The sequence below is a fragment of the Sturnus vulgaris genome, chromosome 6, assembly GCF_052056855.1.
Source record: "Sturnus vulgaris isolate bStuVul1 chromosome 6, bStuVul1.hap1, whole genome shotgun sequence".
In the NCBI taxonomy this organism is placed as follows: domain Eukaryota; kingdom Metazoa; phylum Chordata; class Aves; order Passeriformes; family Sturnidae; genus Sturnus; species Sturnus vulgaris.
In genome coordinates, this window is record NC_142248.1 from 44033632 (window position 1) to 44053601 (window position 19970).

Genomic DNA, 19970 nt, shown 5'->3' on the forward strand with positions numbered 1-19970 from the left:
GTGGTCGGGAGTGAAGACGGGAGCTCAAAATACAGTGAGGATAGAAATTATAAACCCCATGGGAAACAACCTGTGCAGAGCCAGGGTTTGAACACAGCGATCCCTGTGGGTCCCTTTCAGCTCAGGACCTTCTAGGAATCCATGTTTCAAGACTGGTGATCAGAGAGGCAGAAGAGCAGCTGTGCTTTGTAGTAAGAACCTAAACAAGAGAAGGTGTTCTGATGATTATTGTTTGTAGTATGTGTCTTCCTGTGACTGGATCCCCTGGCTGGAAAAAGGGAATTTCTAACAGAAAATTCGGGATCATTTGAGGAAGAGATTCCGAAGGTAGTGCTTGCCCCCCTCCCAACAACCATCTTCTTTCTCTGCCAATCTTCCCCTTCCCCACAATAATCACACCTGTAAAACCAGCTGCTCTCCAGGCATTTGCAATGTCCAGGAGTGTGACTTTGGCCCTGCTCACATTCCCAAAAGATGAGTCCTGGGTATTTATTTCAGCAAAGTGCATGAGACCCATTTCTTCTGGGATGCAAAACAAGCATTGAAAAAGCAATTAACTGGGGAGCTGGGTCTAAACATTTGCTCATTGCCAGACAGGCCAGGCTGAGAGCCTGAGGTTTGTGCAGAGGAGGACAAGGGTGCTAATGAAGGCAGAGGATTTCAGGGAAGGCTGTGGTGACACTGCTGTGCTGTGTTGTCACTGAACCCAACCCCTGTGACCTGTGAGCTGCTGCAGCAGCTTGAGGATGCTGTGCTTTTCACTCTGCAGCAGTGCTGTTTGTCCCACATCCACACTTTCTATTTGCAGTCCCTGAAGGTGGAGGTGTGTGGGAGTCAGATGATGAGTGGGAGTGATGTGAGACGCTGAAAGCTGTTGCTGCCACCATCTGCTGTGTTGCCTGGGCCAGCCCCCGCACTAGCCCGTGGGCTAGCAGCTCTGCACAAACGCTTTCTCTGCTGCTCCTGTCACAGCCTTATCATATTCCCCCATTCTGGTCACCCTAAAGTCACCAAGGTGACAAAGCAGGGTCAAAGAGGCAGCACTGAGAAGGTGCTGGTGTATGTGGAGCAGAAGCAGAGGGGCATCCTGGAAGGGCTCTTGGAGGACACACGAGGAATCCAGGCAGTGCAGAGGGAATGCAGGAGGGGTGTGAGGAAGGGGAACTTTGCAGTGACAAACTCGGGGGAGACTCCTCTCAAAGCCCTTTATATCCCTCATAAATCCCTGCTCTCTCACCTTCAGTCGCCATCCCACAGCTCCATATGAGCCCAGGAAGTCTTCAAACAACCCATCACCAGCTTCCCATCCTCTCCTAACTGAGGAGCAAGGACTGTAGTGGTGATGTGGGGTACAGAAACAGTGATGGGACCAGCACACATCCAGTGGATTCTGGAGGAGGAGGGATCATTGCCAAGGCAGCAGTGGAGGATGCCAACACATGAAAAAATAAAAAAACAAAACCCTGCAGTGATTAAACATTGTGACACCGAGTTCAACTTGCCTTATGATTTTGTGTGGTTTTATGTTTTTAATGGCTTTTAAAATTATTTTTTATGGTTAGCATTTTATGGCCTTCCAGAACATAGAAATGCAGCTGAACTTTAAAGGATATGCAAACAACAAGGCATGAAAATATGTTCAAATGTCATTTCCACAGCAGAAATTTAACTCTGCCATATTTGAGCAATTCCCCAGTGCACCAAGAATATGCACTCAGTGGTAATTACACCTGACTGAGATGGGAATTATATCAATAAACTTTTCTGTATTTGGTTTTTCTGTCAGAGAAACAATCCCAGGATTTCCCAAGTGCTCCTGGGGAGATTCTGTTCAGACACAAGGTAAATTTTCACAATGAGAACAACCAGCCATTGGAATAATCTCCCCAGGGAAGTGGTGGATCCTTCAACGTTGGACACTTTAGGGTTCAGCTGCACAGGGTGCTGGACCATCTTGTTTTAACCGTGATTTTGCCAAGAAAAGTTGTGTCAGGTAATCCTTGAGATCCTTTCCAAGCTGGTATTCCATGATTCTGAGATAATTCACTACCTGGGTGCAGTCTGCCCTCGCTGCTCAAGGACAGCACAGGGAAGCTGTGCAGTCACTGTGCCTGGTGAGAATGTGCTCTCACTGGAGAGTGAATATTCTTCCTCTCAAATTCTGTAAAATCCTCCTGAGTTTCTCTGTGATATGGATCTTATAAAGACATAATATAATATACTTAATGTTGTTGCTCTTGAAATGTTTTAGGTCTAAAAATTGGAGTAATTTAGATAATATATGATTAAAGTCTAAGCGTGATGTTTGCATGATCTGTTTTCATCTCCAGATCTCACCCATTTATGATATCTTTCCATGCTATAATTACATATTTACAGCACTATGCTTATATTTTTAATATAATGTTTTATGTAAAATGACTGCTTAGATATGTTTTACAAAAATCAGGGGCCCTACTTGAAATCCACAGCCCATGGCTTCCTCCTGAATGTCTTATCCCTGGGTTAGGAATTATCAGTTTCCTGCTAATCACATCACAGTCTTTATAGTCCATTGGAAATCTCCTCTTAAATTACATTAATCAATCACAGTTAACACGAGTTCTGAAATGCAAGCTGCAGCTTAAAAGTGGCTTAATTTAATGGATGGGCTTTTCAGAGTTATTGATAATAGGAGCCAGAGAGTTAAAGATGTGCCAGGGTTTCATAACAAAATCCATCCACGCCGGGCTGGTTTAATCAAGGAAGCTGCTTGCATAATGTGAAGAGCACTCGCTCTCCCCCGAATATGTGACTGTTGAGGAAACAGATGGTGATGCTAACCCGAAAGAATCAGGCTATAAATACATTCAGGATAACAATATAAGTGGAGATAATTATTCACAGTCTAAGGAGGCGGTGGGACAATTAAGCCAGCTCGTAAGCAGAATGTCCAGCAGAGTGAAAAGCAGGATTTCCATAACATAATAAGAAATTATTCCCTGAGTGCAGCCAGTTCATGCAACTCTTGGGAGCGGTGCTACCTCTGACAGGCAAGGAAGAAGTCGCACAAGGACATAAAAATTCAAGAAATTAACAGTAGCCCATTGAAATCAGTGAAAACTCTTATATCATAAAATCATAGACTAGTCTGGTTTGGAAGGGAGCTTAAAACTCATCCAGTTCCACTCCCTGCCATAGGCAGGGACACCTTCCACTATCCCAGGTTGCTCCAAGCTCCATCTGACCAGGCCTGGAACATTTCCAGGGATGGGGCAGCCACAGCTTCTCTGGGCAATCTGTTCCAGGACCTCCCCATCCTCACGGCCAGGAATTTCTTCCTAATAATCAATCTAAATCTATTCTCTTTTAGTCTGAAGCCATACCCCATTTTCCCATCACTCCAGGTCCTTGTAAAAAGTCCCTCTCCAGCTTTCTCTCAGCAACTTTGAACTAGTGGCAGGCCACAATGAGGTCACCCCAAAGCCTTCTCCTTTCTTTCCTGGCTGAGCAATCCCAATTATCTCAGCTCTTCCTCATCGCAGAGCTGCTCCATCCCTCTGCTCATCTCTGGTCACCTCTGTACTCACTCCAACAAAATAAAATTTGTAGGACAGTACTTTTTGCCTAATGCAGTGCTTTTTCTCTCCCCCTTTTCAGGATTCTGTTGGTATTCAAGCCACTGGCAGAAGAAAGCCGCTTTCGAATGTCCTGCAGTCACATTGTCATTGTCACAGCGCAGCGCTGCTGCCTCGAGGTGGCAGCTGCAGAACCCACCCGGGAGGGTTAAAAGGGAACGTTTTTCATAAAGAAAATCACTTTTCTGCACTCGCCCCGAAACAGGCAGCTCTCAGCTGAATTAATCCCCGCGGAGCACTTGCAAACATTGCAAACATAGAGGAATGTGTCCTGCAGCACAAACACTGCGTGGCTACGGCACGGAACAGCACGCCCGGCTAATTCTCTGCTCCCTTGAAAGCCAAAATGCCTGCCTGGACCCCTGCAGAGACTCGGATTTCAGCTGGACCCAGGCAGATTTCAATAGCAGAGCTTTTTTTTTTTTTTTTTTTTTTAAATTGATCATAAAATAAACACTCTTTTGTGCCCCTGCACTGGCTGTGTACTCGCTTCTAGGTCTCCCTAATAGACATTAGGGCTAATTGAGGCACCTATCCTTTCCTCACAAAATTAGGGAATTGCATACTTAGGGCCAGCTTTAGACCTTCTGGAGATCACAGAGTACTCTGTCACCTTTTCCCAGCACACGGATTCCAGGGGATCCACATATCAACTCTCTGAAGGGAGAAAAAGGAAAACCCCCTGCTTGGGGTTCTGCTAATTGCTGGATCTGTTTCCTGCTGCAGGACTTTGGCTTAATTGATTTGAATGTTTCCAAAACAAAAATGTGTATTTCTTTGCTCTTAACCATCCTCAAGAGGAAAAAATGGAAACACTGATGGTGTCTGGAGCACTGCTATTTCACTCTAAAACACAGTGCTCCTCCCACCCAGGCATCCCAATTCCATGTGTTATCCATGGAAAAAACCCCAAAAGTCTCTGTGGTGGGGGCTTTCAGCCCCTCTTTGCTATTCTAGAAAAGGCTGTACTGGGAGGAATGGACTGGCAGTACTGACACTGCACTTCTTTAAAACCTGTGGATTCGGTGGCTTAGTTTAACTTCAAGTTTTGAAAAGCAAAATAAAGCTTCCGTTTCTAAAGTCCCTCTGGGTATTAAGTGTGAGAACAACCATATTTCAGATGATGCAGGTTGGACTCAATGATCTTGGAGATCGGTGTTTGATTCTCTGTTTCTGTGAATTTGTGAAGCTGGGTTTAATATCAGAGCAGGGCTTAGGGTCAGCCTGCTTTGGGGTAGTGGGTCCAGTGCTTTTCTTATTGTCAGCCTAATTTTGTAGTGGAGTTTGTAGGACGGGGTGGGAAATATCCAAGGGAACTGACAGATCGTTCATGTTTTAGCTGAGACTCCAGTATGCAGGTGGAGGACTTCCTCAGCACTTCATCTCTGGCAAAATTGTAACATGTGGTATACCTTGGCATTAACTGCATCGATTTTGTTGGAGGATATGAAGAAGAGCGAGGGCTGTGCTGTGATTCTGTTATGGATGTGAGCATTGCTCCTCCTGGGCTGTATTCCCAGAGCAACTGCAACAGATTCCTGTGACCTTGGGCCAGTCAGCACAAGCCTGGTTCTACTCTGAAGAGTGAGTGTGTAAAAATGGCATTTCCTACTCAGCAGATCTGGGCTCTGTGTGCTCTCCAAGTCACATCTGCTGACTTTAGTGACAAAAATAAGTTCTTATGGCTTTCCTGCTCTGTGAGCACTTCAGAAACACAAGAGCTGAGAAGCAAAAGCTGGATCCCGTGGTTCCTTGTAGGATTGATCACTGTAAATCCCAGCCAGTGGGGCTGCACTGGCACCACTTGGCCTTGCCCAGCTTTCATGTTAGTGCCAGCAGTGAGATACATGGAAAAAAGGAATCCAAGTTGATTCTCCTGACTGAGTTTAAATTGCAGTTAACGTTTATCAGGTTTGCAGTCAGAGGAAGAAGAAATCCATAACATGGTTACATTCAAAATAATTCATTGGTCTCAAACTTTTTCAAATTGAAGTTGTTTTCTCTCTGTGACAGGGGATGCTGTTCTCACTTTCCCTGAATTACTCAGGGCTACTCCATTCCAGTGATTGCTATTTAGTAGGAAGAGAGGGCCCCCTTAAAATAGATGTTACCAGCTGGTGTAGAGGTGAGTCTTGTGATGGAGAAGTGCACTGGTTTGTGTGCTGGATGTCCCCAATATTCAATTTGGGAAAGTCATTCAGCAGCAAAATTAACGGTAACTATTTTAAAATTGCCTTTACCTTCTGTGGCATGTCCTGACATACTTAGGATAGCTGCTACATCTCCTCACAGGTGCCAGGAGTAGCAGCATAAGGTGCAGCATTCTGCTGTCAGGACAATGATTTTTTCAGTTCATTTTATACAGGCAAAATATATCTTCATATAAATTTTTATGTGACCTAGTCTCTTAATTAGGACGTGCTATTGGTACTTTTTGGGTTCTGTGAAAGAAATCTGATGTATCGTTACTTTGTACAACAGAGTTGGCTGCCATAATAATACACAGATTTTATAAGACACTCTTACAAAAATTAGGTATCATTATTTTACAGAAGAAGTGGAGGCTGAGAGCAGTGAAATTCAGTTTTGAAAGTCCTCTAAAAAGGCAGAGCTGGGAAGGGGACATGAGTCCCACTCTTTCCCAGCTATGCTACCTGCATGGAAGAATGAGCCTGCTTACATCCAAATTTAGTCTCTGAATTCACCTCAGGTGAGAAGTTCTGAAGGACAAGGACAGAGGATTGTACTGAAATGTCTCAACCCAGAGCAAGGGTAAAAGGGGAGAGGAATGGATGTTTCTTAACTTGCTGTGGAAGTGGGGCCTGTTTTGCTTGGTTCCGTGTATGCTCCATGGCATACTGATTTGAATTAAAAATCTGTGTTTCCAAGTAATAAAGGAATAACAAAAGAGTGCTCTCTGATGATTTCTGATTTCTGCCTCTTTCATCATGCCTCTTTCTTTCAGTCTGCAGATATTTTTGTTGATAACGCAGAAGCCTCTGATTTTGGCAGGTTATGCGGGGAAGAGGAACTTGCAGCGTACAGGGAATGTGCAATTTTAGGCAGGGAAAAAAAACCACAGATAACCAGCTATTTTGGTTCCAGTGCTTGGAAGTGGAATATCTAACCTTGAGAGGACATGGTGCCAGTCTGGGTTCAGAGTCGATGGCAAGGGGGAAGCGAAAACCTCTCCAGTCTATTAAGTGCTCTGCATCCTTGGAGAACACTAAATCATCCCTTACACATGCTTTACATTTTAAGTAACTTTTTCAGTAATTGTAAAGGTTAGATAGAAATGGGATTGAAAACACTATCATAGAATCACAGAGTGGTTTGTGTTGGAAGGAGCCTTAAAAATCATCTTGTTCCAACCCCCTACTATGGGCAGGGACACCTTCCACTGGAAGATCCCTTGTTCTGAACCCCAGGTCAGCTGTTAGGTGGAAAAGCTGCTGAAGTCCAATCCCTTGACTCATCCCTGAGGGCTCTGATTTCTGCTGGAGTGGTCCCTGTTTTCCTGCCCCCTTCCCCACACACTGAACAGCTTGGGAATCAATCCCAGACCCACCACAAGGTGCAGTGCTGCTCTTGAGAATTGATTTTGGTCTCCTGGAAAATCTGGCTGCACCACTAACTTGAGAGGTGGCACCTCCTGCATGACTGAGCCACCCCCTCTTCTCAGCCAGAGCCCTTGGCCAGGATCTGTTGAGTTGAACCTGTGAAGAGTTTTGAGTCCCTGATCCAGGAGTTAATGGCTTTTAACATGGCATGAAAAATGCAGCTCTTACCTCTTCCTTCCCTCCCACCCCATCTGTCCTAGAGGAGACCTTTCTTTTCACATATTTCTGTTTTATTTATGAAGATACCACACCATTAGAAATATTGATTAATGAATAATTTCCCCAGATTTTACAGTTCAGAAGGGACTTTCCCCATTGTTTTGAGTGACCATTTCCTCCCCCAAGCCTAACTCTGAAGTTCTTTCTGATGCCTTTTGTCACTGGCTGTCTTTATTGCTGATACAGGCACTTTGACACGTTATTTTCAACTCATGCAGGGCTTAGCAATATTTCCCTGAAAAAAAACTGCCCTAACTTGCAACAAATCTATCTTTTGAAAGTTTTAATATTGGATGCACAGTGCCACAACCGAATGAATTGGATTGGGTCCAGTTTGGTTGAAATCCAGTAGAAAACACACTGTTTCTCTAAAGTTAAACAGCTAAAATTTTGGGCTGTGCTTAGAGACACAAATAGAGCAAATCACTAACATAAATGTTATTACCAGTAGCACAGTGAACATTAAAAATAATGAACAATTTGCTGATAAGGAGTATCTAATATTCTTCTACCAGTTATGTTGTTCATTTAAAGAGCTGAGTGACCTGTACCAGCAGGTTACATCTGACTTTGTGTGCAAAACAAAGTAAAGTTTATTTTGTAGTTTGTTACCATAACTGGAAGATTCACTGATTTGCTTAGTGTGGTAGAGCATGCTCATTAGGAAGTCAAGATTTTATCTCACCTCTCCTATACCTCCCCTCTAGTCCTTCCTAGCAATTCCACTCCCCAAAATCCCCCCCTAGCAATTCCACTCCCCAAAATCCCCCCACCACAGTCATTGCCTCCTGTGAGAGATCATTTTTTCTGGCTTCTCCTCACCTGTCCCTGCCCAGCTCAAACACCTTGCACCTGCTGCAGCCCTTCTCTCAATGAGCCCCTGCCTGAGAGGGAGTATAAAACCCTGGGTGTGCAGCAGGACCCTTGTGCTGCCCCTGGCACTGGGCTCGGGGGAACAAGAGGAAGCTGAACCACTCTCACCTTTGGGGTTTGGAGTCAAGGTATGGGCTTCTGAATCACTCTTTGGCAAAGGGAATTGGTGCGTGAGCAAGGACCTGATGGTCTAAAGGTTTTCTTCTCTTGTTAGTTATGGGGGTTTTATTAGAAAAAATAGATGGGAGGAGGAAAGCACAAGTAAAGCTGTTTACTCTTCTGTACTGGCCAAATAGGCGTTTAAAACAAAGCGTCAAAACAGGGAAATTGAACAAAGCTCTTTGAATTCGGGTGTTGTTATTTAAGAAGTTGGTCTCCTTTTGCAGAGGGAGTATTAGGGGAAGGTGACCTCTGCAGCTGAAAACACTGGAGGAGAATCTGTAATAGATGGAAAACTACTCAAGGGTGCCGTAGGCCTTGTTTTTACAGCTCCCGGCAAGCAAAGAGCGGCAGCTCCTCGGGTCGGGCACTGAAGGAAGAGTTGGGTGCGGGGAGCCGAGCGCTTGGATGCTCAAACTTGCCCTTTGGAGACGGAGCAAACGCCAAACGCGGCTGCGGGCGGCCTCTCCCGGGGGCTGCGGGTGTCGGGGAGCACGAAACCCACCGGGGGCCGGCGGTCGGGAGGAGCGGACCGGCCCCCGACACCGCCCGCCGGTGGGCGGCCCGCTCCGCTCCGCCCGTGCGGCCGCGGGGCTGGGGCAGCGCCGAGCACCGGGCGGCGGCGGGGACGGCGACAGCCAGGTGAGGCCGGGACACAGACACACGACACGCACACAGCCGGGTATCGCATCCACCCCCCGTGTCGCGTTTGCCCCGTGGTTATGCGTTTGGAATCGATTTGTGGGTTTTTTTCCGACGATGCTCGGTTGCCCGCGGGGCAGCGCATCCTCGGCGCGGCTCTTTGTTCCCGGCGAGCGGCTGGTCCCTGCAGCCCCGGGGGATGGGGAACGGACAGCGGGGAGAGGGAGGTGAGCCCTGCCGGAATGCGGGTCCCGCTGGGCTCTCTCGGGAAAGCTTTAGGGGGGTGGGTGTGTGTTTCTGGCGGGGGTAGTTTGGGGGTGACCGCCGCTGTCCCTCTGTCCTGCTGCGGGCCTGGGCAGGAGGAGTCCCCGGGAGGTTGTTCGCACTTGATCCCCTGCCCGGTGGGTGGAGAAAGCACTTCTGGAGTGTAAAGTCACCTGTAAATATGACTAAGGAGGACGGGGACATGGATGTGTGCCCGGCAAGCAGGCGTGCTGGGTGTAATCAAGCCTTGAGCCAGCCCTAATCCTATTCCCTGGACCCCACTGCCCAATCCAAAAGGGCCTGACAAGGTGCATTTAATCTGCTCTTAAACCTTCACCTGCAGGGACTCATGATCTGCTGTGTGGTGTTGCTGTCAGCGTTAGGTGAGGCGCTGGAATTGTGGAGCGTTTTTTGCTGGTTGGAATCCGAGCGCTCTCCCTGTGCTCCCAGGCAGGCTGGGCAGCAGCGCTTCTGTCCTTCTGAGCTTGAAAACTGCACCCTTTGGCCTCATTCTTAAACACCCCCCTCCTCCCTATCTTAATCCCTCAGGAATGTGGTAGACCTTAGACTTCGGGGACCCGGCACGGGTCAGAAGGCACGGAGAACTATGCAGCTTTTACTTGCAAATCCAAGTAGGGATTTCCATAGGTGGTCCGTGTGCTGTTCGGAACAAAGCAAGTGATCTCGCGTGGTGGCTGGGGGAATAATGCCTAAAACATGTCATGTCTCTGGCTCCTCAAAGAACTACAGCTGGAATGCCGAGGCTGGAAGTGGAGGTGATGTATTATGTATTAAGGTGCCTCAGTGGGACTGGTGGGAAGCTGGCCTTACAGAATATTAATACCTCGTTTGTTTGCTTTTAAGGATGCATCCTCAAGGGTAGGTGAGGATGTGCCCCTCTGATGTGTGCTTGTCTCTACATAATTTTTCTCACCTGACTTTGTGTTGGTGGCTGGCTAGAGTCGTGTCACTACTGGGATTTCACTGAGCTGCTGGGGGTGGTTGAACTGGTCGAGCTCTGTTTACCTGAAGTGTGTGCTGGAAGGGCATCGGCTCCCCAGTTCACTCGGCTGAGCTGGGCAAGGACATAAAGCAGGATGAGATGAAGGCGTTTTTCTCGGCTTGTGCACAAAAGTAGGAGTTGGAGCTCTGCAGTGTATTATCTGCTGCCTTTTGTATTCAGCACAAGTAATGAGGCTTGGATGGCATACATTAGCACCCTGTAACAGAGCACTTGACGGCTGGCAGTTGTTTGACTTGTGTGTTTTGGCTAAATCTTCACATTAAAAGATCTTCAGCTTTTTTGTCCGGTTCCCTTATGAATTTTCAGGTGAATTGCAGAGCTGAGCACACCCCAGGACTGTTCAGCCAGCCCAGGCTGACACCAGGCTTGTGCTTGGAGGTGTGAGAAGCTCTTTTCAAAGGCAAGGCATGTTTGTCTGGGGCTGACCTGTTCATGTGCTGCTCTCTGCTGTATGAGGCATGCAGGCACTTCATTGCAAGTGTGAATGTCCTCCCTGTGTCAGAGGGATTATTAGAGCAGAGTTATTAATTCAAGCGAGTTTGGTACATTTTTCCTCACTGCTCCAACAATTTGGGTGGAAACATAGCCATAACTTGCCAAAGACAGAAAATAACAGCTGCCGTTTTTTTTTTTTTTTTTTGAGGGAGGAATGGGGTTGTTTTCTCTAAGTAAACTGGTTGGGTGAAACTCTTAAAAAGGTCTGAGGGAGTAGCTGGGACAGAGGGGGAGCTTAATCCTTTGCAGCATGTCTCCACAAACCACTGGTCCGTGCAAGGAGCAGCTATTGAAGGAGAGACATCTGCTCTGCTCTGTGCTGGTCCCCTGCAAGCCTGCCCTGCTGGGGTGACCATAACAGGCTGGGGCTCCTGAGCTGGCTTTTGTTGGCCCCCCAAGAGTTGATCTCGAACAAGTCTCCAGAATTCAGAGGGGGTTAATGGTTTAATAACTACTGTGAGTGCTAATTGTATGGAGTAGGCAAAGCAGCCTGGCTCAGAAAGATCCAACTGAGCCCGAGACTGCTTCAGCTGGTGACCAATTTATATTTATTGTCCCTCAGCTTCCTGACTTCCCCACCGAGATAGATGGTTGTTATTCTTGTGGGTAGCTCCTGGAGATGCCCAGTTCTGGCCCCTATTTTCAGCCTAGCAGTCCTTTTGTGTTATTTTCCAGCCTACCAGGTGTTAAAAGAAAAGTTATTATTTTCCATGCTAAAGATAAAGCTCCCTGGCTGCCTGCAGTTGTGCTGCCTTTGCGGCTGGAGGAACTGCATCTCCTGGGATTTGTTGTCATTAAGTGCAGGGGAAGTAGCTGGCACTGTCTCTTGCCCTCAGTGTGTGCTTCCTATTGGAAGCAAGGATGAGTTTTCCACAGAGAGCCTGGCCAGTGCTTGGCAGCTGCCTCCGGGGCTTCAGATCTCAGGATGCCAGGTGAAATCTGGGGACAAGGAGTTCCTGCAGCATGGAATACTGGGTTACTAGCTCAGAGCTGGTGACAGAAAAGCTCAGGCTTACTCCAGAGGAGGTGCTTGGTCAGGGCAGTGTGCTCCAGCCTGGCTGGGGCTGGAGAGCAGGCTGGCTGTAAAAATAGCCAGATGGGAGGATAAATGTGTAACTCTGCAGCTTGAGGAACAGACTGCTCTGCAGCCAGGTACCTGCAGCTTCTGCATTCAGTGGAAGTGCTTCAGCAAGGTGTCAAACTCTGCTTAAGCAGATAGCCAGGTCACTGCTGTTCATACACTCTCTAATCCTGCCTCTTCCTAAAGCTAAGTAGATCTTAAGCCCTGACTAATCTTCTTTGAAGTGTGAACCTGTGCCATTATCCTGCAGCAAACTCCGTGTCACAGTCTCCTGCTTTCACTCAGTGGGAAGGTCTAGGTTAACTTAATCTGGATGTTGTGGATTCCCTGAGCAAATAACTCTCCAATGTGATTTTTTTTGCCCTATAGAAATGTGGGCTTGTGACCACCAGGGCTTTTCAGACTGGCAGAAACAATATGAAGCTGTCTGGAGGACCCCAGGAACTCTTATCAGGCTGGTGTTGAGTGCTCACCTTATCTACCACCCAGAAGGAGGAAAGGTTCTAGTGAAGATGGAGTAAGCTGGTTGGGAGGAGATGAGTGTTTTATTATTATTGTGCTAACCACGTCCTGAGTGTCTTGGGCTATCTGAGAGCCTAGAGCTAGAAAGCTGCAAAATATCTGTACAGATGTGTATATACATATGTATAATGTATGTGACTGCAAGAGAAGTGCTTTTCAAGTGCAGCTGGAGTTCTGTTTATGTTTAAGCACTGCTGAAAGCATTTGTGCCACCTAAATGTTCCTGACTCCTTGAGAAGCTGTATTTAAAGCCAAACTATTTTTTAAATAGAAAATAACCAACTTCTCAATGTTTCAATATGCCTGCTCTTTACACTTGCTAAAGGGGTGTTGAAGTGAATGTAATTTATCTTCAGCTGCATGGTAAGGCAGATGCATGTAGTTAGGCACTAACAATTTAACTTGCATAATATATTCTTAGTGCTTTTTAATTACAAAAGTGCATAAAGAATTAGCCTGGAAGAAGAGCTAAATATTGTCAGTTTTCAGCTGTTTTTTGAGGGGACGATAGAGAAAATAGATGGGTGGCCACCCATCCTTCAGAGACAGAAGATGCTAAAAATAAAGTGGAAGGTCTTTGGGCTGGTGAAGAGATTTTTGATGCTTCTGTTTGTCCCTGAGCACCTGGTGCATGTGTGTGGCCTGTAATGGGGAATTATTCTAGTAGCTCAAACTGCTGGGATGAGGCTTCAGGGAGAATGGAAAAAGTGACTCAGTGTGCCCTGAAGGCTCAACCAGCTGCTGGAGCCTGCAGTGGTTGGTTCTGAGCTGTGTGACTCTGCTCTGTGGGTACAAATGCAAGTAATACTCTGGGATGTGTTGTTTGGGTGGAAAAATGACGAGTGTGGCAAGTTTAGGGATTTATCCTGGTGCCTGTAAGCAGTGAGACTGCACAGGGTGGCTGCTGCTGGTCTTTGGAAGACTAAGGGGTGATTCTGACAGCCCCAACCTCTTCCCTAGCTGATATTTGTTATTCCTGCAGCCCAAAGGGAAGAGCAGATCACTTGGGAATGATAAAATCTCACCTCGTTCCACCTCCTTCCATGGGCAGGGACACTTTCCACTATCCCAGGTTGTTTCAAGCCCTGTCCACCCTGGCCTGGGACACTTTCAGGGATGGGGCAGCCACAGCTTCTGTGGGCACCCTGTGCCAGGGCCTCACCATGCTCAGTAAAGAATTTATTCCTAGTACCTAATCTAAACCTACTCTTTGTCAGGTGAAAGCCTTTCCTCCTTGCTCTGTCACTCCATGTCCTTGTCCCCAGTCCCTCTCCAGCTCTCTTGGAGCTTCTTTAGGCACTGGAAGGTGCTCCAAAGTGTCCCTGGAGCTTTCCCTCCTCCAACTTCCATCTCTCCCAGTCCGTGTCTGTAGCAGAGGTGCTCCAGCCCTGTGATCTACTTGGTAGCTCTTCTTTGGACTTATCCAAACAGCTCAAGGTCTCTCTTATGTTGGAGGCCCCACAATTGGCAGAACACGTGAGAGAAAGAACTTGAAGCTGCTGGTGGCTGGAGGAACTTGCAGTAGGGTTTGACTGTGTCCCTGACCAGCTGCCTCGTGGGGCTGGGAGGAGGAGGAGCAGCACCCAGATGTGCTGTGTGGCAGGGGGTGTTTGCTGTGGGGCTTTGGGTGGGATGTTCTGCTCTGGAGTGGCAAGCCCAGGACTGAGGCATGTGCCCAAGGGAGGTGTCTGGGAGCTGGAGCTGTGTGCCTGGAGGCAGCAGAGCTTGCCAAGGGCAGGATCCAGCTGGCTGGATCACTGCTGGGCTCCAGGTTCAGTGCTCTCTTGGAAACTCTGGGCTCACCCAGTGATTCTGGGTGTGAAACCTGGAAGTGCCTCCACGGTGCAGTGCAGCAGGGGCACTGTGCTGATGCAGCAGTGCTGCTCTCTGGGCTGTAGCCTCCTCTGTGGGGCCAGGGAGCTCAGCCAGGACACGGTGCAGCCCTAAAAGCCTCCTGGTGTGGCTCTGGTCCTGTACTGTCCCCCACAGACTCATCTTGTTCGCCTGTCCTCCTCCTGTGCCAATGCACAGAACGGGGCTGGCCAGAGCAAACCTGAGGCTTCGTGGCCCTGACCAGCATCATTTTTGGATTTGGTTCAGGACAAACAGGTTGATCCACACCATTGCTTGCAGGTCTGATGCCTGCAGGGTATTGAGCTTAGCACTCTCTGCTGCTGGGGTGAGAGGGAAAGGTCTGCCCTGGGCTTCAGCTCAACCTTTGGTTTTGTCTGGCATCTTCAGGTAGGGTAGGCTGAGAATAGTAAAACAGATGGGGGAATTCATTGCATGGAATGTGTAGGAGGGGTCTGCTCACAGCTGGCCATAGACTTGATCTCCCAGTTATTTAAGGTCTTGGGTCTGTGGTTGGTTGTGGGTATGCATCATCTTGATTCCTTTTTCCCTTTCTAGGTCTCTGGATTTGTCAGCCTTGCAGGCTTCTGGATACATCTCCTCTCAGCCATGAGGAGATCAGAAGGATTTAATATCTGTGTAGTCACCTGCAGCATCCTGCTCTTGTCCTCCAGCCTGCCATGCCTGGCTCAGCCCCTGGAGGAGAGGGATGTGACAAAGGTTCCCCATGGCCCCTGGGCAGGGAATGGGCTGGAAGATGAAAGGACAGGCATGGTGGACTTGAAAAGGAACCTGGGCCCTTCTGAGCAGACAGTTTCTGAAGAGCCATGTGCAGTGTCAGCAGAGCCATCTGAGACACCCCTAAATGAAGCTTTCACTGCAGAAGGAGAAGCTCTCCCTGCCAGCCAGGGCCTGGGGGGTCACCCCTCTGCTGGGACCCTGCCTGCTGTGCTGGAGGAGGAGCTGGCTCCCACTGAGTCCCAGCTGGAGGAGGATGGGGCACTCAGGGCCATGCTGACCACAGCTGTGACCACGCTGAGCCCCCCAGTCCAGGAGGAGTCTGGTGAGGCCACAACAGAGGGTGGTGTGGCAGGGGAGCCCAGCTCTGCCAGCCCCTCAGCAAACCCTCTTTCTGGGACCACTGACGAGGAGGAAGAAGCAGAGAGCAGCTCCCAGCCCACTCTGAGCCCCAGCTCTCCCAGCTGGGAAGCAGCAAGTGGCCACTCTGTCACCCTGACTGCCCAGGCTGCAGGTGTGACCTCTGAGCTGGGTGTGCTGAGAGCCCACACTGGGAGCCCTCTGAGATCCCTGGTTCCACCGACCTCTGTGGCTGCCAACCATCCCCTTGTGGCCACTGAGGCCTTCCTTCACCCAGGAGCAGGGACAGGTGTGACACAACAGCAGCTGCCCACCACGGCTGGCACTGTCACCATCCCCCCTATGGACACTGTGCCACCTGACTGGGATGACACAAAACTGGGGGACATCAGCCAAGGGGGAAGCTTGTCTCATGAGAAAGTGACAGAGGAGCTGGGGACAACAGAACCATCCCAGACCACCCAGCAAGGTGTGGAGGAGGAAGAGGATGCCACAAGAGCAGTGCCCTCCCCAGTGTCCCCTCCACCGGTGCCTGAGCTTGCCGGGGAGAGCAACTGCACGGTGCCAGGGCGAGGGGAGGAGCTGCCAGCAACTTCCACAGGCAGCAGTGATGCTTTCCACACTGGGAACCTGTCAGATGCAGACACAGCTGATCTTGGCTCGCTGGAAAACATAAGTGCAGTCACAGCAGAGGAGGAGAAGAGCATCCCTCCATCACAGTCAGAGGCTGCCGTGGTGACAGATACCCAGCCTGAGCTGTCTCCTACTCTGGAGAGTTCATGGAAAGGTAAAACTTGCCTGTTACAGACACTTGCCTCTCATTTCTGGGATTTAAAGTGAGCTGTACCAGCAGCCTGCAAGCCTCTGATGTCCTGAATGTCTTTACAAGGGTGCTCAGGTTGAGAGTCCTGTGCAGAGAGCTGCTGGCCCTTGTGACAAACTCCTGGTGTCGTCTCCTCACCCCATAGTGAAGCTGTGGCTGTCCAGTGCCTGCCCCAACTCTTACCTGCAGGCAGAGCTCCTCCTGGACAGCCTGCCACAGGCTGATGGTGTCACCTTGCCCTGCACATAGCTCCAGGGATGGCACCTTCAGCCTCATGACAGTGTTCTTGCTAAGTGTTTAAAATATAAAGGAAATTATAAAAAGAATAGGTCTGGTCAAGTGTTGGGCAATGACATGTTTCTAGGTTGATGAGGACTTTTTAATTGCTGGGCATCTTTATTCTTTCCTCTTTGGCTGCAGATGCAAAAGCATGATTTCCCTTCACTGCATCAAAAAGACCTAATTTTGCTGTAAAAAAAGGGAAGCTAATTGCAGGCTGGTGCTGAAACCTGACTGATTAATTTCTAGATTAATTTATAAGCACTTGACTTGTCAGCAGGTTCCCTCTCTGCTGTTTCCCAGATGTTGGGGAAACAACACTGTCCATAAGACTTATGCAACAAAAACAAACCTTTCTGCATAGCTGAGGTTTCAGTGGGAGCTGGTCACTAAATTTTATTAATGCATGGAGTTATATTCCTTTTATATTACATCAGCTTCAGATGTGTGCTCTGCTGCTGTCAGCTGTCCTGTGAGTGTGCCCTGACACATGTTCTTGCTGTAGGTGTGACTCAGGAGGTGACAACAGCTGTCCAGGAGGCTGATGCTGCTGTGCCAGCTGTGGCAGAGGTGTCTGGTGCCACGCAGGGAGCAGGGGCTGCCAGCTTTCCTCAGGAGAACAGCGGGGAGGACAGCCAGGTGCTGACAGCTCCCAGTGCCACCGAGGTGCTGGTGGCAGCTGGTGCCTCCTCCTCAGTGAGCCCTGTGGATACAGAAGGTAGGATTCTGCTTCAAGGACTTCACACAAAGTGGGATGGTGCATCTGAAACCAGTGTCAGTGCCTGGACACTCCAGTCTCAACACAAGACCCTTATTTAAGTGACTTTTTTTTTTTTTTGCTAACCTTTTGCCCTCTGCCTCTAAACCTGGCTGCTACTGCTTTCTGCCCATACCATGAGATCCATGTTTGAATTTGCCAGAATATGGATTTTTTTTTTTTTTTCCCCAAATAAGTGGAGTAGGGATTTTAAAAAATGCCCCAAACCTTACAATCCCCCATCTGTTTTTGCTAGCAAGCTGCCTTTAGCTTTAGACACTTAATTTTTTATTTATGGAGGGAGAGTTTTTTATTCTGGAACCCAGGGTAGTCACAAATTGCTGATGTTCAGTCCAGAGGATGAAAATTTCATCAGGATTACATGGCAGCCAGTGGTGGGGGAAAGGCACCCTCCTGCAAGAGCCTGGCAGGCCCTTGGCTGTGGAAGCCTGCAGTGATTTTTTTTTTTTTTTTTTTTTTTTCCCCACTTCCCTGAGGAATGGTGGGTTGTTCTCAGGTTGATGTGGCTCACACAGAAATGCTTTAAGCAGTCAGGTTCATGTAGCTGCTGCCTGCTGGTTTAGTGTCACCTTGGCAGGTACATGCCTGTCTTCCTGGCAGGAGTGTAGCAAGGGTTCCCTCAGCATGAGGCTGACTGAGCTGGAGTGTATTTCTGCAGTAGTGGGGACCATTGTAATGAAAATGCTGCTGGGCAGCTTTTCTGGAAATTCTTGTGTTGCAGGGCATCTAAAGAAGAAAGCTGTTTGCATTTTTATCTCTAAATTTAGGGTCAGTTTGTAAGGGGGAGAAGGTTCTTTTGGCAATTTCCACTAATTGAATTTGCTTCTGGGATTTAATTATAATTTCAACCAACTTTTATCTTTGTAATGAACTATTAGATCCATCACTTGGCTCTGTTCTCAGCTGGTGTCTTGGTGCTCTGATCTTGCAAGGGTGTGGTGATGAGTAGTCATTAAAGCAATGGAATTAAAACCTTTAAGGGTTCCCCCCTCATTAAGGGGAACCTCCTTTGCTGGCTGCCCTTGAGGAGCAAGTTTCATTACAGCAGAGTCTCAAAGGAAGCAAGAGCTGAGTAACTTTCTTTAAGTTTTCATTAAGGAGTCTTTTGATTTTTTTTTTTATTTTTTTTTAAAGTGCTGTTATGCTGAATGGTTCTGTTTTCTGCAGATCTGACAGATGGGATCCTGGTCACCAGTGAGAAGGCTGTCCCAGCCCCTGGTGGGATGTCTTCTAGCCCAGCTGGACAGACAGAGGAGCCACCCAGCAGAACTGTGGTCCTGGTAACCCCAGCATCAGTGGGCTCCTCAGTCAGGAGAACAGCCCTTCCCTCGGAGAGGAGGAGCAGCACAGCAGTGACCTACGGGCTGGAGCGCCTGGAGTCAGAAGGTAGCCCTGAGCCCGAGGGGCAGGTGGCCTCCTGTGCAGTGCCACACCTGCCCTGACAGCCCCCAGCTTGTCTGTTTGTCTCTCGCCTCTGTGCACACCTTATTGTTCCCAATAAAGTTACTGGAAAGCCTGTCCTCTCCCAGGAGGCACAGGAAGCAAGCAGTGAGCAGTGTCCTGGAGGATGCCTGAAATTCCGGGGGGTGGGAGTCGGTTTTTTTCCTGGATAAGGAGGAGCAGAGTCTGGCTCTGCACACCTGTAGTGTTGGTGTGTGCATCCACTGCAGAGCTCTGTGCCAGGGAGCGCCCACCAAGGGGTGCTGAGGTGAAGCGGATCCTGCCCTGGAGCTGCTCTGCAGCTCTGATCTGTCCTCTATTTACTCACCCACAATTTTCCTGCAGAGAACTGCTTCTTGGTCTTTTTTTCTTACTTGAACTCCTCTCTGCTTGCTCATCCATCCAGTTCTGTGCTCCAATGTCTGGGCTGATACCACCTGGCAGGAATTAATCTTTCTGCCTGTTTTTGCTCCCCTTCCTTTATCTTGACCTTCTCTTGCCTTAGTATTTTACTGCAAAGGTTGGCAGCTCTCCAGGGGTGGCATTGCCAGATGGTATTTCTCCTCTGAGTAGAGGTGGGGTGCTGTAGACAACAGCTCATCAGCATCTTTTCTCTGCAGGAAGCAATAACTCTCACTCCTGTTAAATTTAGAGGGCAGCAAAGCTGGGAGTCTTCCCCACTGCGTGTGCCTGGCTTGCTGCTGGCTTTGAAGCCTTCCCTGAGCTCCCTGGGACTCCAACTGCAGCCTTCTCCCCTTGCCAGGATGGATCTTGGCTGTCTCTGGCAAGGCAAGGATGTGGTGCTAATGGGAGAGTGGCAGCAGGGGAAGGAAAGGTCGTGTGTGCGGGGAAAACCTCTTATTTCAGGCTGGGAAATAATGTCTCTGCTTAGCAAGAACAGTGTGATTCAGGAGGCTAAAGTGTATTATAGCCCTCTGGGATCTCCTTTAGAAGCCTGAGTTTCTGCATGGGAAGATAAGAGGGATTTCAGTTTCAGCTGAGCTTTGGTCTCTCTCAATTTAATGAGACCTTCTGCACAGGCATTTTGAAAAAAAAATCTTTCTGCTTAGGACAGGACTGATGCAGCTTTCTTGGATTCTTACTGCACTCTGTTTGCTCTGGGCTGCTCTAGAGGCAAATGTGGGCTGTAGTTGGGACCAGGTGCCCTCAAAGATGAGGCCTCAG

General features: G+C 48.5%; 1 protein-coding gene across 3 annotated transcripts in view; it reads left to right on the plus strand.

Annotated features, from left to right (window-relative positions):
* The first annotated feature begins 9066 nt into the window (after positions 1–9066).
* ARMH4 (armadillo like helical domain containing 4) overlaps positions 9067–19970 on the plus strand; it is a 51112-nt gene continuing 40208 nt past the window's right edge. For 2 of the 3 annotated variants that reach the window (XM_014871490.2, XM_088166367.1), the window contains exons 1-4: positions 9067–9130; positions 14926–16252; positions 17073–17285; positions 18513–18731. In XM_014871490.2, coding sequence (XP_014726976.2) covers positions 14977–16252; positions 17073–17285; positions 18513–18731 — 1708 coding nt within the window. In that variant the 5' untranslated portion in view covers positions 9067–9130; positions 14926–14976. Of the gene's footprint in view, positions 9131–14925; positions 16253–17072; positions 17286–18512; positions 18732–19970 lie in introns of those variants that run through there. The other variant, XM_088166368.1, reaches the window with a different exon arrangement.